General features: G+C 37.7%; 2 protein-coding genes across 10 annotated transcripts in view; one reads left to right on the forward strand and one right to left on the reverse strand.

Moving 5' to 3' along the window:
- wdb (serine/threonine-protein phosphatase regulatory subunit widerborst) overlaps positions 1-23,998 on the reverse strand; it is a 73,202-nt gene that overhangs the window by 37,616 nt on the left and 11,588 nt on the right. The window contains exon 1 of one of the 9 annotated variants that reach the window (XM_073962089.1): positions 9,413-10,769. The exons of 5 other annotated variants lie outside the window; for them this stretch is intronic. The gene's annotated coding sequence lies outside the window, so the exon portion shown is untranslated. Of the gene's footprint in view, positions 1-9,412; positions 10,770-23,998 lie in introns of those variants that run through there. 3 more of the 9 variants (XM_073962092.1, XM_073962095.1, XM_073962090.1) reach the window with 3 other exon arrangements.
- LOC141392576 (uncharacterized) lies at positions 19,493-23,112 on the forward strand. Its single transcript, XM_073965511.1, has 3 exons — positions 19,493-19,502; positions 19,659-20,552; positions 23,027-23,112. Exons 1-3 carry the CDS (start codon positions 19,493-19,495, stop codon positions 23,110-23,112), a joined length of 990 nt encoding a protein of 329 aa, XP_073821612.1.

Raw genomic sequence — 23,998 nt, forward strand, 5'->3', positions numbered from 1 at the left:
TCACATACCCGATTAATTTCGCTCAGCTAGATCAGTGATTTCGACCACTGTGCGACGGTACAAATTTCATCAGGGGCAAGTCCATACTTCATGATAAAGCAGTCTGAAAGTTGCAAAAACCCTATGACACCGTAATGTAGTGGTTGGAGCGAAAGATAACTTTCGAACGGATCTGCCGATTCGGTCCAAAATTTGGCCTTCGTAATATTTTGTCCAAACTTAGTTTAAGTTCGAAGATAAGCCATATCGGTCCCCAGCAAAATGTTTGCCTCCAAAGATGCAGTTAAATGATATGTACAAGTGATCTGGATGTGCATCAAATTATGCATTTTCACTGATGATTTTTACAAGAGCGTGACTACTGAAAGATGCACTCCAAAGCACTGCATTTTAACTAACCCTTTGGCACTGCATTTTAACTGACCCTTTGGCATTGCATTTTAACTAACCCTTTTGCACTGCATTTTAACTGACCCTCTGGCACTGCATTTTAACTAACCCTTTGGCATTGAATTTTAACTAACCCTTTGGGGTAGAATAGGAGGCAGTCCAAAGCACGTGTTTGGTACAGGCATTCTGCGGAAATTGTGCAAGCCATTACAAAATATGCCAGAACAAATAAAATGCATTTATTATTTGTGCAAAACAAAAATATTAACAACTTTGTTACATTAACACAAATTATGAAAATTCTCCATTGAATTCAATCGCAAACATGCGTGTTTCCTCCGCTCTCCATTTGTTCCAAGCTGAACTGTTTTTACTTCATTTGCTAAATGGGTTGTCTTCCCATCACCAGTTAAGATTTCGACACGTACTCCAACAGCACTCCATTCGGAAATTTTCTTCTCGTGAGTTACCGGAAAAATGTTCACAAATTAAATATTATTTAGTTTGTATTAACAAATGTTTGGAAATGTTAACACGCTTATCTCGTTTTGGAAAATGTAGAGATGTACAAACTGATTTATGTACATGTAGGGATCTCTAACAACTGCTAATAAAATGTAGCGAATGGAGTGCCTTTTTCACGACTCCGTTTGGACTGCATTCGGATGCTGTTAAATTGTGAGGAATTGGAGTGCCTTTTTCACGACTTAGTTGAACTGCATCCGGATGTTGTTAAAATGTGACAAGTGGATGTGATTCTTTGGATTGCATCCAAATGCGGTTAAAATGTGAGGACTGGAGTGCCTTTTTCACGACTCCAGTTGAACTGCATCAAAACATGCCGTGACAGAACTAGTCCACATTGCACTACTTCCAATTTATTTTGCTGGGAAAGTTTAACAATTCTGTTTTTGTCGGTGCAAATGAAATAGCTGAATGTTTTGGTGATTTTTTGCATCCACTTATTCTCAAAAAGAATGCCAGTTAAATACTCCATACCCTTACCACCCCGCGAAAAGTTTGCCTCCAAAGAGTCAGTTAAATGATATGTACAAGTGATTTGGAAGTGCATCAAATTATGCATTTTCACTCATGATTTTTACAAGGGAGTGACCCCGGAAAGAAGCACTCCATTGCACCGCATTTTAACTGACCCTTTGGCATTGCATTTTAACTGACCCTTTGGCACCGCATTTTAACTGAACCTTTGGCACCGCATTTTAACTGACCCTTTGGCATTGCATTTTAACTGACCCTTTGGGGTAGAATAGGAGGCAGTCCAGAGCACGTGTTTTGAATAACAAAATAAAATGCATTTATTATTTGTGTAAAACAAAAATATTAATAACTTTATTAAATTAACACAAATTATGAAAATTCTCTATTGCATTCAATCGCAAACATGTTTGTTTCCTCCGCTTTTCATTTAATCCAAACTTAAGTGCTTTTGCTTCATCTGCTAAATGGGTTTGATATTGTCTTCCCATCACCAGTTAAGATTTCGACATTTACTCCAACAGCACTCCATTGGGAAATTTTCTTCTCGTGAGTTACCGGGAAAATGTTCACAAATTAAATATTATTTAGTTTGTATTAACAAATGTTTGGAAATGTTAACACGCTTATCTCTTTTTGGAAAATGCCGCTGCCTGTAGAGATGTACAATCTGATTTATGTACATGTAGGGATCTCTAACAACTGCTAATAAAATGCAGCGAACGGAGTGCCTTTTTCACGACTCCGTTTGGACTGCATCCGGATGCTGTTAAATTGTGAGGAATTGGAGTGCCTTTTTCACGACTCCGTTGAACTGCATCCGGATGTTGTTAAAATGTGACAAGTGGATGTGATTCTTTGGATTGCATCCAAATGCGGTTAAAATGTGAGGACTGGAGTGCCTTTTTCACGACTCCGGTTGAACTGCATCAAAACATGCCGTGACAGAACTAGTCCACATTGCACTACTTCCAATTTATTTTGCTGGGTGTACTATATTTGTCCACTCCTTCAAGTACCTCCCACACAATATTTCGGATAACTTCACTTTAATACCTGCTGCTGAATCACTTTATTTTTATTGAAGCAACTTGCATTCGCTGTCTCCATTACGACTGTAAAAGTTTTTTCAGGGGCAAGTACATACTTCTTGAGAAAACAGCCCGAAAGTTATAAAAAACCCTATGGCACCATATGTAGTGGTTGGTGAGCACGATAACTCTCGAACTGATCAACCGATTTGGTTCAAAATATGACTCCCAAAATAATATCCACTTCCATAATGGACTATGTCGGCCCATTCCTTCAAGTACCTCCTCCGCAATACTTTTGAACTTTAATCCTAATAAACATTTTTGATGGCAACTGCAAATGTCCAAAAAATTCTGAAAAGATTCTGTCCGAAGATGAAACTTTCAATTCACATGGCTGATGGTATATCTCCGTCGGCAAAGCCGACTGATACTTTTTTACTTGTTATACCCTCCACCATAGGATGGGGCATATTAAGTTTGTAACTACTCGAAATAATCATTGTAGACCCCACAGACTATATATATTCTTGATCAGCGTGCAATTCTACATCGATATAACTATGTCCGTCCGTCTGTGGAAATCACTCTAGCGTCCGAACAGATTGACGTAGGTGGATGAAAAATCTATTATTTGTACGTAGGATTTTTGGTATTGAAAGCGGGCTATGTAGGTCCACGCTTTCGTATAGCCCCCATACAAAATGACGCGTGACGCGTCGTCGTTTTAAGGAATGTTTAAGATATTTTTCCCATTTTACCACCGAATTGGTTGTAACTTTGTATTTTGTGTCTCCAGAGGCCAAAAAACATTCCTACCAAAGTTGGTTTATATAGGTCCACGTTTTGGTATAGCCCCCATATAACGCCCCATATAAAGTACGCGTCATTTTAATATATTTTGAATGTTTTAGTCCCATTTGACGACAGAATCGGTTGTAACTTTGTATTTTGTGTTTCCAGAGGCTAAGAAATATTTCTACCATAAAATGTTTATATAGGTCCACGTTTGATATAGCCCCCATAGGACGATATCTCCCGATTTTCGGTATTTTGAAGGGTTTTGGTATTTAGTCTTCGTTGGGGGTATAGAACTTTCCCCCAGAAATTTGTAGGTATAGGTCCACGCCATCATATAGCCCCCATAGAACGGTACCTTCCGATTTTCGGTATTTTGAAGGTTTTGGCCACATTAATCCACCGAAATGGCTGAAATTTGTGGTGGAGGGTATAAATGTTCGGCCCGACCGAACTTAACGCTTTTCCTACTTGTTTTTTATCTGAATTTACTAATTTTGCTAATTTTATTTTATTACTCTTAAGTTAAGGCACTAATGTAAAAATAAAAAAACAAAATTACTTCGATTGGTTTACTCTTAGCAATCGCAGTTTTAATTCAAGTCACTCTTAAATGATTAATGAAGGATAGTTTATTAAATATTTTTAATTTTTTACTAGAGCTGTTGCTTCATTTTACCGTCTACCAAGCCTAAAAACGTCTTACAAAGAGTCAGAGTGGGAGAGCACAAGTAATTGACAGTTGTCAGTAGTAATTATCCTATTTGTTTCCTGATCGATCAAGTTTTATTTTATTAAAAAGTAATTATTTAATACATGGGGTTATTCTGAACGAAAATTCCCCGTGAATTTTCTCACTTTCTCCCTTATGTTGAAACGGCGAAGAGGCAAACTCACAGGGAATTTTCATTCAGAATATCCCCCATAATTACTTCAAAAAGAAAGTATAGCCGCGAAAATCCCCTCCTAAAAATCACTAAATTGGCATTACTAATAAATATCATCAAAGGAGGAGCAATAGAGAGACACAATGTGTACGAAGAGCAATCAAAATATTGTTTATTTTAGAAATTTGTATGTGAAATATTTATTATTTAAATAAATTATTGAAGGTTTTTCTAAATATTTTATGTCTATATTTGAATGTTTATTGCATTTTAATGTTTGCGGCCAAACAGAAAAAGAAAATATTTAAAAGAAAGAGTAGGACTGAGAAAAAGAGTCAATTGATTGAGAGTAGTTGTCATTAGTTGTTGACAGAAGAAAATAGACACTTTTTGACCAGCACAAAAACATTAAAAAAAACTGTGGACGAATTGATGGTCGTTGTTGGCAAAACAGAAAAAAGTACTCAACATTGTTGTTAGTGTTCCCTGAGGCGTATATCTAATATAAAATATGAAACATACTACTTATAGATAGATTCCAAATGGTTTCAGAGCGGCACAACAACAATAATAATGAGTAGCCAGCAGCAGAGCGGGCAGCTATGATGTTTGTTGATTAGGTAATTTTTCATTTTGTTTTCTGCCAACATTTGCTTAAATATTATTTTTGTTTGTTTGCCGTTTCATATTATTAAGATTCATTAAGAAAAATGACAACAATATCGCGAAAAAGAAGAAGACAAGCAAAGGCATCATTGTTGTGTAGAAGCAACAGCAGCAGAGCAATACTCGTGCATAATTAAATGGTTGCTTGTCATATTTAAAGTGGCGACCATAGGTCCAGTCCCCCCTTTGCGTCATTTGTTTTTAAATATGTTGGTAGGTATGTATATTTTTATAAATGTATGCAGCACAGAGTGGTGCCTACATGTGTGTATATTTATAAAAAAAAAACAAGTATTTTTATTTTGTGATGAGAAGAGTGTTAGTCGGAATGTTTATTCATTGCTGGGTTGTGCTAAATGACGATGGCAGCAACTGCGCCAGCAGCAGCAACAACAACATTGTGTTTATAACCCACATGTACAAAAGGCAAGGTAGACAGTCATTCCAAACCTCCCCCTCCCTTCCCTAACAACTTTTTCAAACGGTCAAGTGCAGTTATTTGTTGTTGTTTTTTCATATTTTCAAATTCACTAAATGAAATTGAAATTTTTACGTGATTTATTATTATTATTTTGCGTTATACCATTGCCTTTGTTGTTGTTGCTGTTCATTGTTATTTGTTTCATCATCAACAGAGAATAAGAAAAAAAAAACACAAAAAAGCAGATCAAAACAAACGAATTAATCAAAACAGAAGAACTATCTATTTAATAATTTTCACTTTCATAAGTGTGTGGGAATAATTATGTGAGATTTGGGGGGATCATTGCAAAATAGGTAGGGTATTTTTACCGTGGGATAAATGGACTTCTCTCACAGAATTTCAAGCTCTCTCCTTGTGTTGTCTAATCATTTTGTGGAGATATTTATGCAACAAAGTCGAAAACATAACCGTTTTATAGGTGAGAGCCGTATTTTGTTGTTTGGTAAAAAGACGATAAGCATGAAGAGAATGAAAAAAAATTGTTTATACGACAAAGATTCATCGTTTGACATCGTTGGAATAATTAACAATGGTGCCAACATGTCGTTATTTGGGTGATTTTTTTACATTAACGCCAAAACAAAACGGGGATATAAACAGTAACGAGAATTGTGGCAAATTAAAATGAACGTTTTGCAACATTTTGAAGTACGGTAACCTTTTTTGAGAAAATGTACAAAAGTTGTGAAAACTGTTTGTGATGCCTTCAAAATGTTTAAACACAAAGTTGATGTGCAATAGGAAATGTAGAAGGACGTTCTTCCAAGAGTTCTATATTCTGCAAAAATATACATGCAATTGGAAGAGCATTTGAAGCGCAATTTTTCCTCAGTAAAGTAAGCAAGAGCAGTGGTGCAGTGGAACCATGCCAAACTACGAAACTGAGGGTTCAAAGTAACCCTGACAGCACTTTTTTTGTCCATGAGCAAAGTAAAGCCCTAAACACATCCAACGTTTTTGTAAAGTTTTGTGTCATATCTGGTAGATGAATAAAAGACAAAGTGGTGCCAAGTTTCAATTTTTCTTTATTCTTCTATTAGAAATAACACAAAACTTTACAAAAACGTTGGATGTGTTTAGGGCTCTCGGACTCTCGGTTTTATAGTCGAGCTCACTTGACTATAAAACCGAGAGTTTCCAGTTCAAAAATTTACAACAGGGGCCTAATTATGTGATTCGATATTGAGTTGTTTCGACCTGAGTATTCAAAGTTGAGATAACAACATTCTTTATCGAGTAAACTTATCCAGTTATTGAACATAAATTTGCGAGTAATTTCTCGTAGCCAAGTTACCTAAAAAATCAAAGATTTCTTATTGTTAAAAATTTTAGTTTGTTGTCGGTTTATAGAAGAAAAACGAAATTAGTAAATGTTAGCATTTTTTACAAAAATAACAAGAGAAATTGGGAAAAGTCCTTTGCAGTCGTTTTGAGAAATTGTGATAAAATTAGAATTAAAATAAATATACAAATTTATGCATTCATTAGCCAAAAATTTACTGCTTGCAGTCGTTAAAAATAATTTGAAAAAGTAAGCATTTCCGCAAAAACAACGTATTTAATATTAGGTCTGTCTGGTTACCCTAAAACTTGTAACAATTTGTACCAATTGTTGCTGGAAGTCGTCTGTTAACACAAAAAAGACAGCAAAAAAGAGCGAAAGAGCGAATACCCTCAGCATTTCTGCTAATGAAGGTATATACACTTTCATACGGGCAAAATGTGCCTCATCGAAATAATGGTATTAGGCCCTAAGTATGTTTGGACGAAATCCGTTTCAGACAATTTGGAGTCATTGCTAAAATGTCCATCCGTCTGTCTGGCTGTTACGAACGATAACTCTCGAACTGATCAACCGATTCGAACCGAATTTTGGGTATCGTAATGTTTTGCCCAAACATAGTTTAAGTTCGAAGCCATATCGGTTCACTCCTTCCGGTACTTCCCCCACAAAAGTTCGTAAACGTTCGGAAAATTTGTGCGCACGATAACTCTTAAAGGAAGTAACCGATTTGGTCCATACTTTGTACATCGTGAAATTCCTACCAGACTTAGATGAGGTTCCAATATGGACTCAATCGGTCTATTCCTGCGGGTACCTCCCACACAAAATTTCGGAGAAGTTCAGTTTAGGACCTGTTCACGAATCGCTTTGATTTTTGTTGTAGCAACTTGCATTCACTGTCCCCCATATAACGATATAAGCTTCATCAGGGGCAAGTCAATACTTCATGAGGAAATAGCCTGAAAGGTACAAAAAATGCCTATGACACCGTGTGTAGTGGTTGGAGCGCAAGATAACTCGAACGGATCTGCCGATTCGGTCACAATATTTTGTGCAAACTTAGTTTAAGTTCGAAGATAAGCCATATCGGTCCACTCCTTCAGGTTCCTCCCCCACAAAAGTTCTAAAATGTTCGGAAAAATTGTGCACACGATAACTCTTGATGGGAGTGACCGATTTGGTCCATACTTTGACGTCCTAAAATATCTTAAGTAAAAATATAAAAAATTACCAATTATAATAAAACAATAAAAAAGAAGTAAAATATCCTTTTTCTTCAGTGCCAATTTTATCGCTTTTAAACTTCCAGTTGTGACGGAAGTGACAAGCCAGTTAGGGCCGCAAAAGTGGAACAGTTTCCTTAGTCATTTTTATACTTTTGGGCAAAAATGCGACAGAGACTACAATAGCTTTTAAGTGACCTTTCAGTCAAACAGGCGATAGAAAATGTTTGCAGGGCTGTAACTGCAATATTGTAAATTACGATACTAAGCTTTGCTATTGAGCTATGATTTATCAAATGCAATGTGTTTTTTGCAGTGAGTATCTTTTTTCCATTCAATCTGTCAATACCCATATCTCGGGAAGTATGGACTTCCCCCGGAAAATTATATATCGTTGTATTCAGGATGCCAAGGGCTGTCTACTGTAAAAATTTCAGCCCGATCCGAGAGGTGACCCTAAACAACCTAAAGTTGTGAAAATACAAATTTCCGAAATGTCAAGACCCATATCGAGAGGTGCCCGATCCGATCCGAGAGGTGCCCCTAAACAACCTAAAGTTGTGAAAATACAAATTTCCGAAATGTCAAGACCCATATCTCGGGAAGTATGGACTTCCCCCGGAAAATTATATATCTTTGTATTCAGGATGCCAAGGGCTGTCTACTGTAAAAATTTCAGCCCGATCCGAGAGGTGACCCTAAACAACCTAAAGGTGTGAAAATACAAATTTTCGAAATGTCAAGACCCATATCTCGGGAAGTATGGACTTCCCCCCGGAAAATTATATATCGTTGTATTCAGGATGCCAAGGGCTATCTACTGTAAAAATTTCAGTACGATCCGAGAGGTGCCCCTAAACGACATTTAAGCCCTGCATTGCTTCCACGATTAACGCTTTTTAGCGCAACCTTCGCAAATTATGAGTTTGGCTTTAACACGTCTTTACAACAATTTTAATATATTTTCGAGGACGTGGGTTTAAACGCCAGCCTGGCTCAAGATGATTTATTAATTTTTTTTTTTTTTTTTTTTTTTGTAACTTTCATTTGCAAAATTTAACAATATTTCTTTCCCTCCTTAAGGCAAATATTGCGATTTTTCCAAAGTGAAGAGTTAGCAATACTGCATTAAGCCTTGTTCTCAAACACACGAAGCCTACAACGACGACGACATTTCATGCATAATAGAGAGAAGAGGAGGAGAATAGTTGATGATTAGTTTTTTTTTTTTTGTTTCTTGTGGTAGTCTCTTGACTTTGGGTAAGGATGGATGACGGCTGGTTATATCCGAGTGACAGTATGTTGCTGTTGCTTTTTTTTTTTGTTGCTACTGATTATTTCGTTGGACTGTGTTGTTGGTTGGCTAGTTGGTAGATTTTGCTGCGGTTGTGTTCGTCGTAGCACGTCAAAAAAACATACAAATTCGACATTATTTTTATTCAACACTTTTACGTAGCTTTAGGTGTTCTTGCTTACACTTATTTTTAAATTCTTTGTTAAGTAAGCGTGCAGAGCAAAGCCACACTCACTAACTATGGTCACAACACTACAAACTATGTACATATATACTTGACTGCTATTGTTGTTGGTGTATTTAGAAACATACCAGAAAAAAAATCAATAATTTCTAAAAATAATGACTTGAAACGTACCATCATCATAATCAACGCACACAATTTACAGATAATTTTACCGAGATCATGGCCGATTTTCACTTTTTTCTGCCCTCATCACTAGGCTTCATAAAGAATAATTTTTTTTTTTTGTATTTTTCTTTGCTTTCAACTTCTACTTCATCACCTTATTTTCTTTTCTTTCTTTTGGGTTGTCGTCTTCTTTTCTTATTCGTTGTTGTTGTTGCTTTCTTTTTATTGTACTCAAATAATTTTCTACATTTTTTCACATAATAACCAGCAGAGTAGGAGAAGGAGGCAGCACAGCGGAGGAGGAGGCGGAGATAGCAAACGGGCCGAACGAACTGACCGCCGAGACGACTCTGGTGTATTTCGAAAATCTGTGTTCATTGAAAAAATATTCACATATTTTAGCACAAAACGATGAAACACAAAAACACACACGCACGCACGTAACAAACACTGCTGCTTTGCTGGCTGGTCACTCGAAAAACGTTAAATAATTTTTTTTTTTTCTTTTTGTTATGCGAAAGCAAAAAATATTTTTCTTTTTTGATACTTTTCTTATTTGAAAATCATATTTTGTGAAAACTTTTCTCACATCATTTTTTTACTTTTTGAAGATTTTATTTCTTGCAAAAGTTTTCTTTTTTTGGTTCCTCTATAATTTTTATACACTACACAACGGCTACCGTACCATCCGTAAAGGAGAAGAATTCCAACGAATATTTTATATTTTTCGGATACTCTTACACATTTGCGACGACGACGACAATGACGACGACGGCGTACTGCGTCTGAGCAACTAAAAATTGTCTGCTCCCAAGCACTACTGGTCGGTCTCTGGTGGTGGTGATGATGGTGGTCTGGTTCATAGAATCAAATATAACACACAAATGTTGTGTTGTGTTATTTGCTGTTACTTCATTTGCTCACCATAACACCTTCCCCCGCCCCCACCACAACACCCAACCATACGACAGTGGCAACACACAAACAGTTATGCTCTGAGTCCATGAAAGAAGATTACTCTCCCCAAAAAGCCCCAACAATTCTCCACACAATTTTTCTCATTCTCCCTCTGGGGATTTTGGTTGGTTATTCTGAGATTGTCTCTCCACATTGGAGCTTCGTATTTTTGCGTTCGTCGTCATTTAATTACGTTGACATCTCTGCTGCAGATATTGGCAGCTGGGGCAAGTGGCCTGGTACTCGTTTCTTTTGACGTTACTTTTTTTTCTTCTTTTTATGGTTCCTATTTTTCTGATGTCTCCTTTTTCGTTCATTGTTGTCTGTTTGTTTTCGCTTCTTCTTTCTTGGTAGCAAGAAACCCGCAACAAAAGCCCCCAACTACACCACCAACAACTAACTAACCATCGTCGTCATCGGTAGCCAGCAGCATCTGCTGTATTTGTCGTATTTTTAATAATACACCACCATCAATCACAACAACGACAACAACAACTGGTTGGTTAACTAAAAGCATTCATTTATGGACCACATTGCAAAAACATAATAACAGAGAACGAGAGCAAATCTGTTGAAAAGACAAACAACGAATTAAAACATGATTAGTGGTGAATTAGACTGAGCCGACTACCAGTGGGAAGCAAATGACCATTAATTATTAAATAAAATAGAACAGCGTTTCTTCTTCTTATCGAGTGATTTAAATAGCGGTAAATAGTAAGTGATAATGATGTTCTATTAGCCATATTCTGTCTATCTTTTAACCAACTTATCCAAACATTCCTTCACAGTGTTGTCATATATTTGTACAAGTAAATAAGTTCGGGGGAAATGCGAGTGTTGTCAACTTTCAAGAATAAAAATCACTAAAACAGCGGAAATGTAATTTTGTACAGATGATTATTCGTTTTATAGTCGACATTGATAATAGTCGATTTTACCGATTAATCAGGTAACTGAGACAAAAACTATATTAAAGTCGGTCGACCATTACTGGTATATTCACATAAATTCAAAAAATTTCGTTAAATGGTCCGCACGGTACAAACAACACCTAAAAGGACAAAATGACGTTGTCGAGCATAATGAAGAAAAGCTCAGACTTGGAGAGCTTGGATCCAATCACAATGCACTCAACGACACTGGAATCTCCCCTATCCTTATTAGATGGGATGCTAAAGACTTGGGAGAGAGTTCTGTGAGAAAAGCAGTTTGCAGCGGTACACCGCAGCGAGTTGTTATCTCACCCTTGCTTTGACTTGAGGTAATAAATGAAGTTCTTATGAGCTTCAACCACCTTAGAACGAAGGTGGTAGCTTATGCTGATGACTAGAAAGTCATTCTGATAAGCGGCAAGTTCTTAGTATCCTGTCTGATCTGACGCAAGATCCTTTGGTACAGCCGTCTCGCTGGGCCCATGTTAATGGACTGAGCCCATGTTAACGGAAAGCCAGCGCAAACGGAACTCGTACTTTAAGGGGTTATGGCCACTTATTGAGCACGAAGAAAAAACAATTTTCATTAATTTTTTTATGTTTCATGTATCATTTTAATTTCCGATGCATTCAATTGCATTTTCGAGGAGTGTGAGTGTGCAACTGAAATATTTTGAGGAAGTTTAATAACTACAAAGAATCTGACGATACATAAGTCAGCCCTACTTACACATATTGGCATATTCTTTGATAAAAATCAGGAAAAATTATTTTTTTTTTTGTCTGCGCAACTAGGCTAAACCCCTTAAGGGGTTATGACCACTTATTGAGCACGAAAAATTACAGTTGTCATGAATTTTTTACAAGAAATCTACTAAATTTTTTAAAAGATTTTATTTTTATCTGATTGATCACACCTTGAGCTACTTTCGGAATTTTTGTTGTTGAAAAATACTGCACAGTGTTGTGACAAATGGCCCCCTACGAAACACTGTTTTTATTAAAGCAGTTCGCGGTGCCCACTGTAGCTCGAAAACGAATGAACCGATCAGCACATGTTTTGCGGGATCATTAAGAACCTAATTACCTTGTACCATAGGTATCCATTTAAAAAAATTATAAACTGTCAAAGTCAAAATTTCGATTTTTCAATTTTTTTTCAATTTCAATTCTTTCTTTATTGCGTATAATATTAATATGGCTTAGAAATAATAAAATATATATAGACAAGAGGTTAGGAATTTCTAATTCCTTTTCTACTTTATAATTTTATAAAAAATGTAACAATAATAGAGTAAATAAATTAACATATATTTAAATGGGAAATACGCAAAAATAAAACCCCTTTTAACCCAGATATGCCCATTGCTTGATCGTGATTATTTTAAAAGTATTTTTATATTATTTTAGAAGCAAATGTGAAATAATAACAGTATGTTTATATGTTTTTTAAAAATTTTTTGAAAAAAGTGGTTTTTGAGGCCACTTTTGAACACAGGGTTTTATCATATAACTGGGAGTTATGGGACACAAAACATTTGACATATAGTCCAAAAACACCTTTTCGGCATCAAGTTAACGTTTTTTTGTAGTAGGCTCCACATCGTGTATGTTTTCGTTATAAAACTACCCAATAATTAATCGGTCATAACGCAAATCATTGTAAAAACTAAGCGATAGGTGGCAACTTCTATGAACTAGACCTCAAAACTCAAAAATAGTAGCTCAAAATAATGGAATCACATAATATCCTAAGAGCTACAGATGTGTACTGAGTAAATCACCAAAATAAACGGTACTTTGATGAACATAACATATCAAATTAGCAAGAATTTTGTGTGTCCTATATATAGGACGTTGGGCATATCTGGGTTAAACCATTTTGATGCAAGTTACGTTATTAAGGTAAAATTATGATGATATTAAATCATTAATATGCTGATATTGAGATGTTTGGCATTTTTCAATAAAATTTTCTGTCAACTTGTTGAACTAATTCGATTCCTGTAAAATGATGTAGACGTTGAGTTGAAAATAACCATGGAAGGTTGCATATCATTTTGAGAATTTTGTTTTGACAAATTTCTAATTTTTTGATATGACACATCGCCGAAGATGACCATACTGGGGCGCCGTAAAACATAAGTGGCTGAAAAATGATTTTATAGAGTAGTTTTTTATTATTTAAACTCAGCTCAGATCTTCAATTGATTAATGGGTATAGCAATCTTATGATCTTATTTATTTTATCCACAACATATGATATGTGACTCTTAAAAGTTATTCGGGTGTCCAGTATGAGACCCAGATATTTTACTTCGTTCTTCCATATAATGTTTTGGTTATTAAAAAGAATTTGTCGCTGTGGCACGAATCGAGGGCAACGCTTCCTGGTGATGTATATCGCTTCTGTTTTGTCAGTGTTGAGAAGAATTTTCCATTTGAAAAAATACTTGCTTAATTTTATTAAGGATGATTCCAGACTTTCAATGATATTGTTGGATAAAGTACCAGGACAAAGTATTGATGTGTCATCTGCAAAGATTGATGCTGTGCATCCGCCAAGATCAGGAAAATCTGAGGTGTATATATTGTATAAAATAGGAGAGAGGCAGGAACCCTGAGGACATCCTGCAACAATAGTTTTCTTCACTGAACAAGACGAGCCGATTGAGACAATGAATGTTCTTTCAGATAAGAAGCTTTGAATTATTTTTGTTATTTCCATAGGGAAATTACATTTGAACATTTTATAAATTAGTCCGTTATGCCAAACGCAATCGAATGCTGATTTGATATCCAATAAGACCATGCCTGTAGATTTGCCAGAGGAAAAATTATCATGAACAAAATCTCTTATTTTAATTAAGGGTTGGTTAGTGTTGTGTTCCTTTCTAAATCCGAATTGTTGTTGAGGAATAATATTGTGTTGTTCAATAAAACTGAGAATTTTCTCTTTGACTACTTTTTCCAAAATTTTGCTCATCGAAGATGGTAGACTAATAGGTCTATAATCAGAAGATGACTTTCCAGTTTTATTAGCCTTTTTAATGGGAACGGTTTTTGCACATTTCCATATTCGAGGAAAATAGCTTAAGCTCAAGAAAGAATTTATGATAAATGTTAAGAAGGTAACTCCAGCACGAGGTAGGTTTTTCAAGCAAATGTTATTAATATTATCAAAGCCTGGAGCTTTTTTATTTTTTAACATCTTCAAAATTTCACTGGTTTTGTCAATGCTAACCCGAAAACTTTCTGGAAGGCTAGTGTTGCTGCCATGCACCTCCAAAGCAATTTTATCTACTTCGTCAATCGTATTCTATCACTTAGATGAGATGATAATGAATGGTTGTTCAGGAAATGTTGAGCTAATAATTCACATTTATCCCCTGTTTTGAAGTATGATGTGTTATTACAGACTATGGTAGGGATCTGATTATTTTTTCTTTTCAAAACTTTGGAGTGGAATGGTTTCGACGCATGATCTAAAGAAGATAACGTTTCATTCCATGAACGGTTTCTATGTTCCAATAATTCTTTCTTAATTTGTTTATTAAGCCGGTTCATTGCGTAGCGATCGTTAGGGTCCCGAAATCGTTTAAAGTTTCTGGAATAAATATTCCTATGTTGAATCAAAATTTTGATATGGTTGGGTAATTTTCCAAATGATTTTACGTTTAGGGACAATATGGTCAACTGCCGACATCAAAATTCCTGTAAATTTTTCTATGTAAGAATCTATTAGATTTTCATCAGGTGCACAATTTTCGTAATCCAAGGTCGCCAAATTACGGTTAATAAATTGTTTATATCGATTCCAGTCTGCTCGTTTGTAGTTGTAATAGGATTTGTCGTTGATTTTTGCTCCAAAAACGATTTTACAGAATAGAAGCAGGCGATCGGATCCCAGATTGTTAACAGTTTTTACTCAAAGAATATTTTCAGACATATTCGTGATGAATAGATCTAAATTAGAAGGTTGTCTTCTACTATCAGCAGGTATATAAGACATATCCGAAGAAAATAAGACTTGGAGATTATTCATTCGTAGTTTTTCGATTATTCATTTGTAAATTTCCCCAGGAATTGCTCCTGGAGCAGCCCCAATGAGGGTGTCTTGAATTGAAATCGGCACCGACAATAAATTTGTTGCTAGTACAAATCAATTTCCGCAAATCAGAAGAACACAGCCTTTTCCTGTTAGAAAGGTCTCTGTTGCCGCCAGGGAAATAACAGGAGTAAATATTTATGTAATCGTGTTTAAATTGCTGACGTATTTACATTAGGTAATAGCTGGTGCTCAATATTTTTTTGATCAGTTTTGCAACGCCCCCACCTCCTTGATTTGATCGAGTGATCGCTTTCAAGCCAGGTTTCATTGAGAAGACATATATCAATATCCTGACTTTCAAGAAAGTAAATTAGTTCAAACATTTTGCTTCGTACGCCTCTGGCGTTCAATGAAATTACTCTTAAATGCGTGATCAATTTAAAAATTTAAATGTAAGAGAAGTAATGATTTCGAATTGGTCAGACTTTGACTTACATTTTTTCAAATTAGATATTAACTCAAGAGTTAAATTTTTCATTTCCTCTAGGGAAAATAATTCATTTGATGTTCCTTGTGGTTGGTTATTATTAGTGGCAGAAGTATGATGATCCTGGTTCAAGGAATTTGGAAACATTTGGGAATATTTTTGATTGCCAGAAAACTGTTACGTCGGATTAACTTGTCTTCTGGGCTGATATTTTTGCCTAATCTCTAAAAATGATTTCCTTGCAGGACAATCAAGAGAGGAAGATTTATGTTCTCCATTACAATGGCGCATTTTACGGTGTTAACTTTACATTCTGCCGTTAAATGATTTCCGGCACAATTAACAAAAGGTTTTGACATTGCATCTATTTGAGCCATGACCGAACATCTGACAGTTATAGCACTTTGTTACTTTATTTCTGCTAGGCTTTTGATATTCCCAACGAACTCTGATACGGTTTATATCAAAATAACTTTGACGTAATTCGTTTAAAGTTATTGACTTGCTTTCAAAGTACACAATATAAATAGCGTTTTCTTACGAGGCGTTAATTTTTTTGGTCACCAACTTAACATCTTTACATTTCAAACCCGTTTCAATAAGTTGGCCTTTTATTATTTTGGGGTCCATTTTATCCATGTTGAATAATAAAGCTTTATAAGGTTTTTCATTTTTTGCAGCATACGTAAAAAATTCAACCGCTAAATTTTCTGAAAGTCCCTTACAAATAGGCTCAACATCAGCAACATTGGTTAGAAATAGTTTCAACCCGATAGATATTTTTCTAATAGAATAATTGTTTACATTCAATATTGTACATAGTTCATGGATTTGCTCAGTTTTGCACTTCAGTATTGTAATTGGAGGCACCTTGACTTTTATCGAGCTATCGATAACTATTTCATTATTTCCATCACTGATGTCATCATCATCCAATGTTTGGAGAGGTAAATAAAAGTTTTGGTTGTTTGTTCTCTGGGGAGAACCCCCTGATTTCGCTCTCTTGCTCATCATTTTATGCCTCGGAGATGCAGAACCATCTTCGTCGCACTGTCTTTTAATTTTGTTTGGGAAAAGTTGTTATTTTTGTAAGTGTTAATACAGATCACAAAACAAAAATGACCGTATTTTGTTGTTTTTGGAGTTGTAAAGAAACTTCTGTTTAAGAAAGAACACGTCTGTATGGTATAAGCGGCACAATACGACTGATTTCGATTTTATCTTAAAAATTGATAGTTTTTCGCCATAAATCCGTAAAAACCATTTTATTTTTACAGTCCTTCGCTAAAGTACAATCTTTTTATATGTATAATTATCCCATAAAGACATACAAAGATCAGATTATCCGTATTCGAGCTACAGTGGGCACCGCATTAAAAATGCCATTTGGAGAAAACAGCGTATAAAACTTCAATGTTACATACAAATCACAATGAATTTTCCCTTTCTAACGCTCATATCTCAGCTAACTTTTTGCAACACATTCTATTCCACCTAAAAATTTTTCGTTTTTCTAAAATTTGTAAGTGGCCGTAACCCCCCTTAAATTCCAAATACGTCAAGTGGTACATATTCTTGCAATATATGAAAATACTATTTATTTTTAAATTTGGGATCCGGTCATAGCACGTTTAGATTCACCACTCCTCAACTTTCGCAAAATTATGAATGAGTTAAAATAAAAGTTGACAACACTGTTGCTATCGGTAGAACTTTACAACTACATTTTATTGGTCGTTAACTTACCGAAAAACATCGTTAATTACCGAAAACATAAGCATTTTAATCTTACCGCTAATTGTCGGTAAATCAAAAAATGAGTTGGAGAATAACACAACTGGTCATAGCACCTTAGGTTCACCACTCCTGTTTATTTATTTATTTTTTTTTTTGTACAGTTGTGGGTATATCTCAGTCCGCACAGCTGACATACATACTTTTTTTAACTTGTTTGTTGTTTACGTTCAAATATACAATATGTATTTTTATATCTTTTCTATTCCCATTTTGGCGATTTTTTCCACATCGTTATTAGTCAATACTGTAAATAAACTTGACATCGGTCAAATCTCCAGTATCTTATCCTCAAAGAGAGTTAAAAGTAAAATATTTTGCGATTTTTTTAGTTGCCTCACTTTGGCAACACTGTTAAAAAGAACTTGCACAAATCTCCCATATTGGGGCCGCAAAAAGGAGAGTTGATGGTGGGTCTCACATTTGAAAAGAGCAGACCGACCAAAAGAACGAAGAACAGGCGACCGACCGAACGAATGAACGACAACAACAAAATATAAATCTCGTGAATAGATTTACGAATATAAAATCTAAAATGTAACACACAAAAAAGTAGGAAGGAAATACCTGCAAAACAGAGTGTACAAGTGAATAATGCAAAACAACACAACAATAATCAAGAAGAAAATGAAAATTGAAATACAATTTTGCTAAAGCGTAAAGAACATTAAGTGGTTGGTTGGTGGTAATAGCGGCGCAACGAGCAAAGAATAAAATAAACGAAAATGTGCGAATGGAGAACAATGGACGATGGTGATGTTGTTGGTTGGTTGGTTGAGGCTCCTCTGCGTTCGGCAATCGTTACGGCTGCCGACGACTCCGCCGTCATCTCTGTGGGAATCCACCGGGCTATCAACAGCTGTATTCTGTTAATGAAGTGCCTACGTATTATTGTTAGTTGTTAGCGGCGGCGGCGGCGTTATTACGTTTGTCTCCGGCTTGTTTATGAATAGCCCACAAGTGAACGTCAATGAGCTAGCAATGATTCAATGCAACTTGTATAGCGTCGTAAAGCAAAAATAAACATTTAAGTAATAAATTGCTAATTTGCAAAAAGTTAGAAATGCATATGACAAATTTATTTATTTTTTTTTCTTATAGGATGAACACCGTGAGGATATACACAAAATGTTTGGTGTGAAAGGGAAAAAAGATCATTTATCTCCGCATTTCTTATCAATAAATTCCGACTTCTTGGAAGAAAACTTTCGCTTTTCTGCCGTTGGAGTAAGTGTCCCTAAGACGGAGGGCTTTCCTTGAACTTGTTTGGAAGCACAATTTTGATATTTAAAATTATCATGATAATGGCTATATCTTGATATTATTGGCAGATGTTTTTTTGATAACTTTTACGTCAAAACAAATTGTGATACGCCATTATCATGATAATAAACGTCAGTATAAATGTACTCTAAGTATCAATTAGAAGTTAAAACTTAGTATTATTGTTATTAAAAAGCTGCAAATGTTCCCACTGTAAAAGAGAAATAATACGGCGTATTCTGAAAGCCTTTTCCAAATTTTTTAATTGATCCAAGTTTATCAATATTGATTTTTGTTGTATTGCTCCCGGTTGTAAAGGTAAATTTTAACAAAAAGGAAATATACCATATTCCCAAAATTATAATATAATTTATTTAAGATCTGATTTTTTACGGTAAAAATATTTGCAAAATTAAAACCCAAATTATTAATGAAAAGTACCACAAAAATTGACAATACTGTTGCTATCGCTAGGACTTAAGCCGAAAACACCTCCAACATTTGGGTAAAGTTCTGTGTTATTTCTAGTGGAAGAAAAAAAGACAAAGAACAGTGCAAGTAAAAGTGCATGTTTGAATTTTTCTTTATTTTTACCAGAGATGACACAACGCTAGGACCGGAGACGCTGATCCACTCTTTAGACGAGTTTCAGGCAGACAAGGCCCTAAGGAACTGGATAAACCACATGCTAAGGAATTGATGGATAAGCTGCGGGCTATATGACGTCAAAATAAGAGACAAAGTCGGACGAACACGAACAAGTAGGGCTTGCATTCCTACTGCACCAGTCTGTCCAGTACAGACCTATCTCGCCTGAGCTAGACTCTAGTGACCCATACTTGGAGTGTATGGGGGTAGCGGTAAGGTGTGGATCCGCCGAGATAGAACTGCTGAATGTGTATATCCCGCCGGTCAATAGCTGTGCCCCGCGTTATTTGCCTAACATCAGGCCTCTGTTGCGAGGGGATAACCGGCTGGCCCTAGGGGATTTTAATGCACATCACGAGTTATGGCATTCAGCTCTAGGAAATGACCAGAGAGGTACAGATCTGGCTGAGCAAATAGATAGCTCCACATTCTGCACTGCGAACGAGGACGCACCCACCAGGATTAGAGGAGACTGCCACAGTTCGCCTGACATATCCATCGTGTCACCTGGTCTGACGAATGACGTGACATGGCAACCCGTCATTTCCCTTGGGTCGGATCATCTCCCAATCCTCATCTCCATAAACAGACCACCAGACTTCATAACCTCTGAACGCCGCACTTTCATTAATCATGGAAAAGCGGATTGGCAAGGTTTCAGAGAGTTCACTAATCAACACTTCAGAGAACTGCCCAGTCCCTCTGATGTTCGGGTAGCAGAGAGGAAGTTCCGAGACATCATCACTGCTGCAGCCGCTCGCTTTATCCCTGCTGGTCGAATACCTGAAATAAGACCAAATTTCCCAGCAGAGGCGACGGGATTAGCTAATGAGCGTGATGAGCTTCGCCGTACGAACCCTAACGACCCCAGAGTCAGGGAACTGACAATGGAAGTCAATAGATTAGTCAGTGAACACAAGCGGAAAAAGTGGCCAGAACATCTGAAGTGCTGCAACATTGGAGCCGGCTGCAATAAATTGTGGACAACGGTTAAGGCGCTATCGAACCCTGGTAGGAGAGACCATCGGACATCTGTCACGTTTAACGGCGTGGCTGTGACAGATCCGAAGAGGTGCGCTGGCTATTTCTGCCGACAATTTATCGAGCACCCCGATAGCGACCGGGCGAAGAGAAGTGTTTTGCGTCGTTTGCGATCTCTTCCAGCCGAAGAAGAACCGCCACAATTTACGATGGATGATGTTGCAGATGTTGTCCGAGGCGCAAAGTCATCCAAAGCGCTTGGACCTGACGGAATTTCTATGGTGATGCTAAAACAGCTGGATGGCCCAGGAGTCGAGTATTTAAGTAAGGTCCTCAACTTATCGCTAGCCACCCTAATAGTTCCCGATGCCTGGAAGATGGGCAGGGTGGTCCCGCTGCTGAAACCTGGCAAAGATGCCAGTAAAGGTGAGTCGTACAGGCCGATTTCACTTCTATCACCAGTAGCAAAGATACTCGAGGCATTACTCCTCCCCAGCATCAGAACGTGTTATCCAGTTGCAGATCATCAACACGGGTTCCGGAAGCAGCACAATACCACAACAGCACTGCACGCCATTTCCACATATATTGGACAAGGATTCAACCAGTACAAACCATGTCACAGAACAGTGATGGTAGCATTGGATCTGACCAAAGCGTTTGATACGGTCAGCCATGTTAGACTGTTCGAGGATATCGAGAATACTACCCTCCGGCCTTGTCTGAAACGCTGGGTCATCAACTATTTGCGTGGTCGCCAGTCATACGTGAAATTCAGAGACAGGAAGTCCAAACCCCATAGAGTGAAACAGGGAGTTCCCCAAGGTGGGGTGGTATCTCCGGATCTGGTTAACCTCTACCTCTCTGCAATTCCACGCCCTCCCGACGGTATTGAGTTAATTACGTACGAGGATGATTGTACACTCATGGCGTCAGGTGCCAATATCGGTAACGTTTGTAAAAGGCTAAATGCCTATCTCATTGATCTTGTAGAGTTTTTCCACGCGAGGAATATGAAAATATCCACCACTAAGTCAACAGCCACACTGTTCACCACATGGACGGCGCAAATGAAGCTCCCACTGAATGTGCAGGTCGACGGTGCAACTATTCCGACCACAAACTACCCCAAAGTCCTTGGGGTCACATTCGATAGCATGTATAAGTCGTCCCAGCATACTACAGTTATCTGCGATAAGCTGAGAAACAGGAACAAGGTCCTCAAGTCCCTAGCCGGCAGCACTTGGGGTGCGGATAAAGAAACTTTGTTAACCACATACAACGCGATAGGCCGGTCTGTGGTAAGCTATGCGGCGCCAGCGTGGTTTGCTAACGTAAGTGATACGCAATGGGATGAACTACAAATCTGTCAGAATGCTGCCCTGAGAACAGCTACAGGGTGTCACCTCCTGTCTGCAGTGGACCATTTACATGAGGAGACAAAGATCCTTCCTGTGAGTCGTCACAACAGGATGTTGACGATGCAGTACTTGCTTGGATGCTATAGGCAAGACCACCCAAATCACCATCTGGTGGATATGCCTGCACCCCCCAGGCGAGTTAGGGAGGATTATAGAGATCTAGAGAGAGAGGTCCAAAGATATAAAAGAGAACCTCTAGATCAACGTGCATACCAGGCAGGTTTAAGAGACATTCATACTGATGCGGTTGCGGAGGCTCTGGCAGCCTACAGTGCGAATATAGTCCTCGAAGATCATCCACCACCCGTGGCAGCGGAAGAGCAGCAGCTGCCAAGACAAACGAGAGTCGTGTTGGCGCAACTTAGATCTGGTTGGTGCAGCCGCCTTAATTCTTACTGGGCCAGGATTGATGGCACGCGGAATATCTGCCCAGCATGTGGCACCGGTCCGCATACTACGCAGCACCTGTTTAACTGCCCAGCCAACCCGACTGACTTAACTCCTCTCTCTCTTTGGACTAATCCTATTCAGGTGGCGTCCTTTCTGAACTTGGAGCTGGAGGCAGAGCCGAATCAATAAAATAAAGATGTACATGTACTTGTAGAAGCTGCTACAACAACAACATCAACAAAGTCGGACAAGGAACGCCACAGGGAGTGATACTATCACCTCTTTTGTGGGTTACCACCATAAATAGCCCCTTAAGGACCTTAACCGAAGAATAATTTGACCCAGTCTGCTACGTTATAATACTTCTAAGGGTAAAGAATCCGAACATACTTTATAGAAAAGCAGAAACTGCACTCAAAAGTGCATACAACTGGGCCAGACCGAGAGGTCTGGACGTTAACCCGAAAAAACGGAACTATGTCTATTCACTAGGAAAACGAAAGTGGGAAACTTCGAGGAACCAGTTTTCTTAAATAAGACAATAAATATTTCCCGTACAGTTAAATACCTGGTAGTAATTCTGGATAGGAAACTTAAATGGAAAGACCATATTCAAGAAAGAGCCAACAAGGCCCAAATATGTTGGTCAACTTGTAGAAGGGCAATAGGCTCAAAATGGGGTTTTAATCCTAGGATGGCACACTGGCTATACACTGGCCAATCCTAGCATACGCGTCTGTGGTATGTTGGACAGCTTTGGACAAAAAAATACAATGTGAAGATATTGCAAAAAGTTCAAAGAACATGGGCTTTAGAAACAATTTTGGTTGTACACCCAATAGAAATTCAGGTAAGGTATAAGGCATCCATCGCAGCTACAAGGCTAAAGTCGATGAGCGAGTGGATCGGTAGAGACCACCAAAACATACTAAATTCCACAACGGGTGAATCTATAAACCAAATAGTATCAGACCGTATACCTGACACTAGTGAAGTAGCATTGTGTGAAGTTTTAATACCAGACAACGACATGTGGATCGATGGAGCTCTAGCACAGACTCCCGCTGGAAGCTGCGGGTTTACGGATGGGGCTGTGCTAGATGGGAGATCCGATCTGAGTCTGTATATTATGGAACCAGAAACGAAAATCTCCCTCCGACTGCCGGATCATAATACGATTCTCCAGGCGGAAATCCGAGCGATAACAGAGTGTCTGACCAGGTTTGACACTCACACAAAGCCACCGACTGACGATGAGATGAATATTATAATTATCACATCCCAAGTGTCAAAGGAAGCATCTTCCTCGGTTACCCTAGGGAGCACTAACCTTGGCGTTGAAATGCTAACTCCTTTTGGGGGATAAAGCATAGGTCGGACCCGACAAGCCTGCACTGTCCAGCCAAGACGCCTTCTTAGAAGGGGTAGTAGAGGAGTAAAAGACACCCCCACTTCCCCAACAACCAGGAGAAGCAGTACCAAGCAAGGATAGATATAACTACAAAAGGGCTATCAAGGCGGAATTTCGGGAAATCGCACTGAAAATTCGACTTATTAGGCGGTTTGAGCGCAAATACCTTCACATTGAGAAGCTCTTCCTTCCGATAGACCAAATTCCTACCCCTGGAAAGAAGCCAGTTTCCAAACCAACGGCTGTGATAAAGG

Source organism: Musca autumnalis, unplaced genomic scaffold (genome assembly GCF_047663935.1).
Source record: "Musca autumnalis isolate F117 unplaced genomic scaffold, ASM4766393v1 scaffold_1, whole genome shotgun sequence".
Classification (NCBI taxonomy): Eukaryota; Metazoa; Arthropoda; class Insecta; order Diptera; family Muscidae; genus Musca; species Musca autumnalis.

Coding starts and splice junctions, on each gene's coding strand:
- LOC141392576 (XM_073965511.1), top strand. Junction 20,553..23,026: donor TAAGGCGCTATCGAACCCTG/GTAGGAGAGACC, acceptor TTTTAATCCTAG/GATGGCACACTGGCTATACA.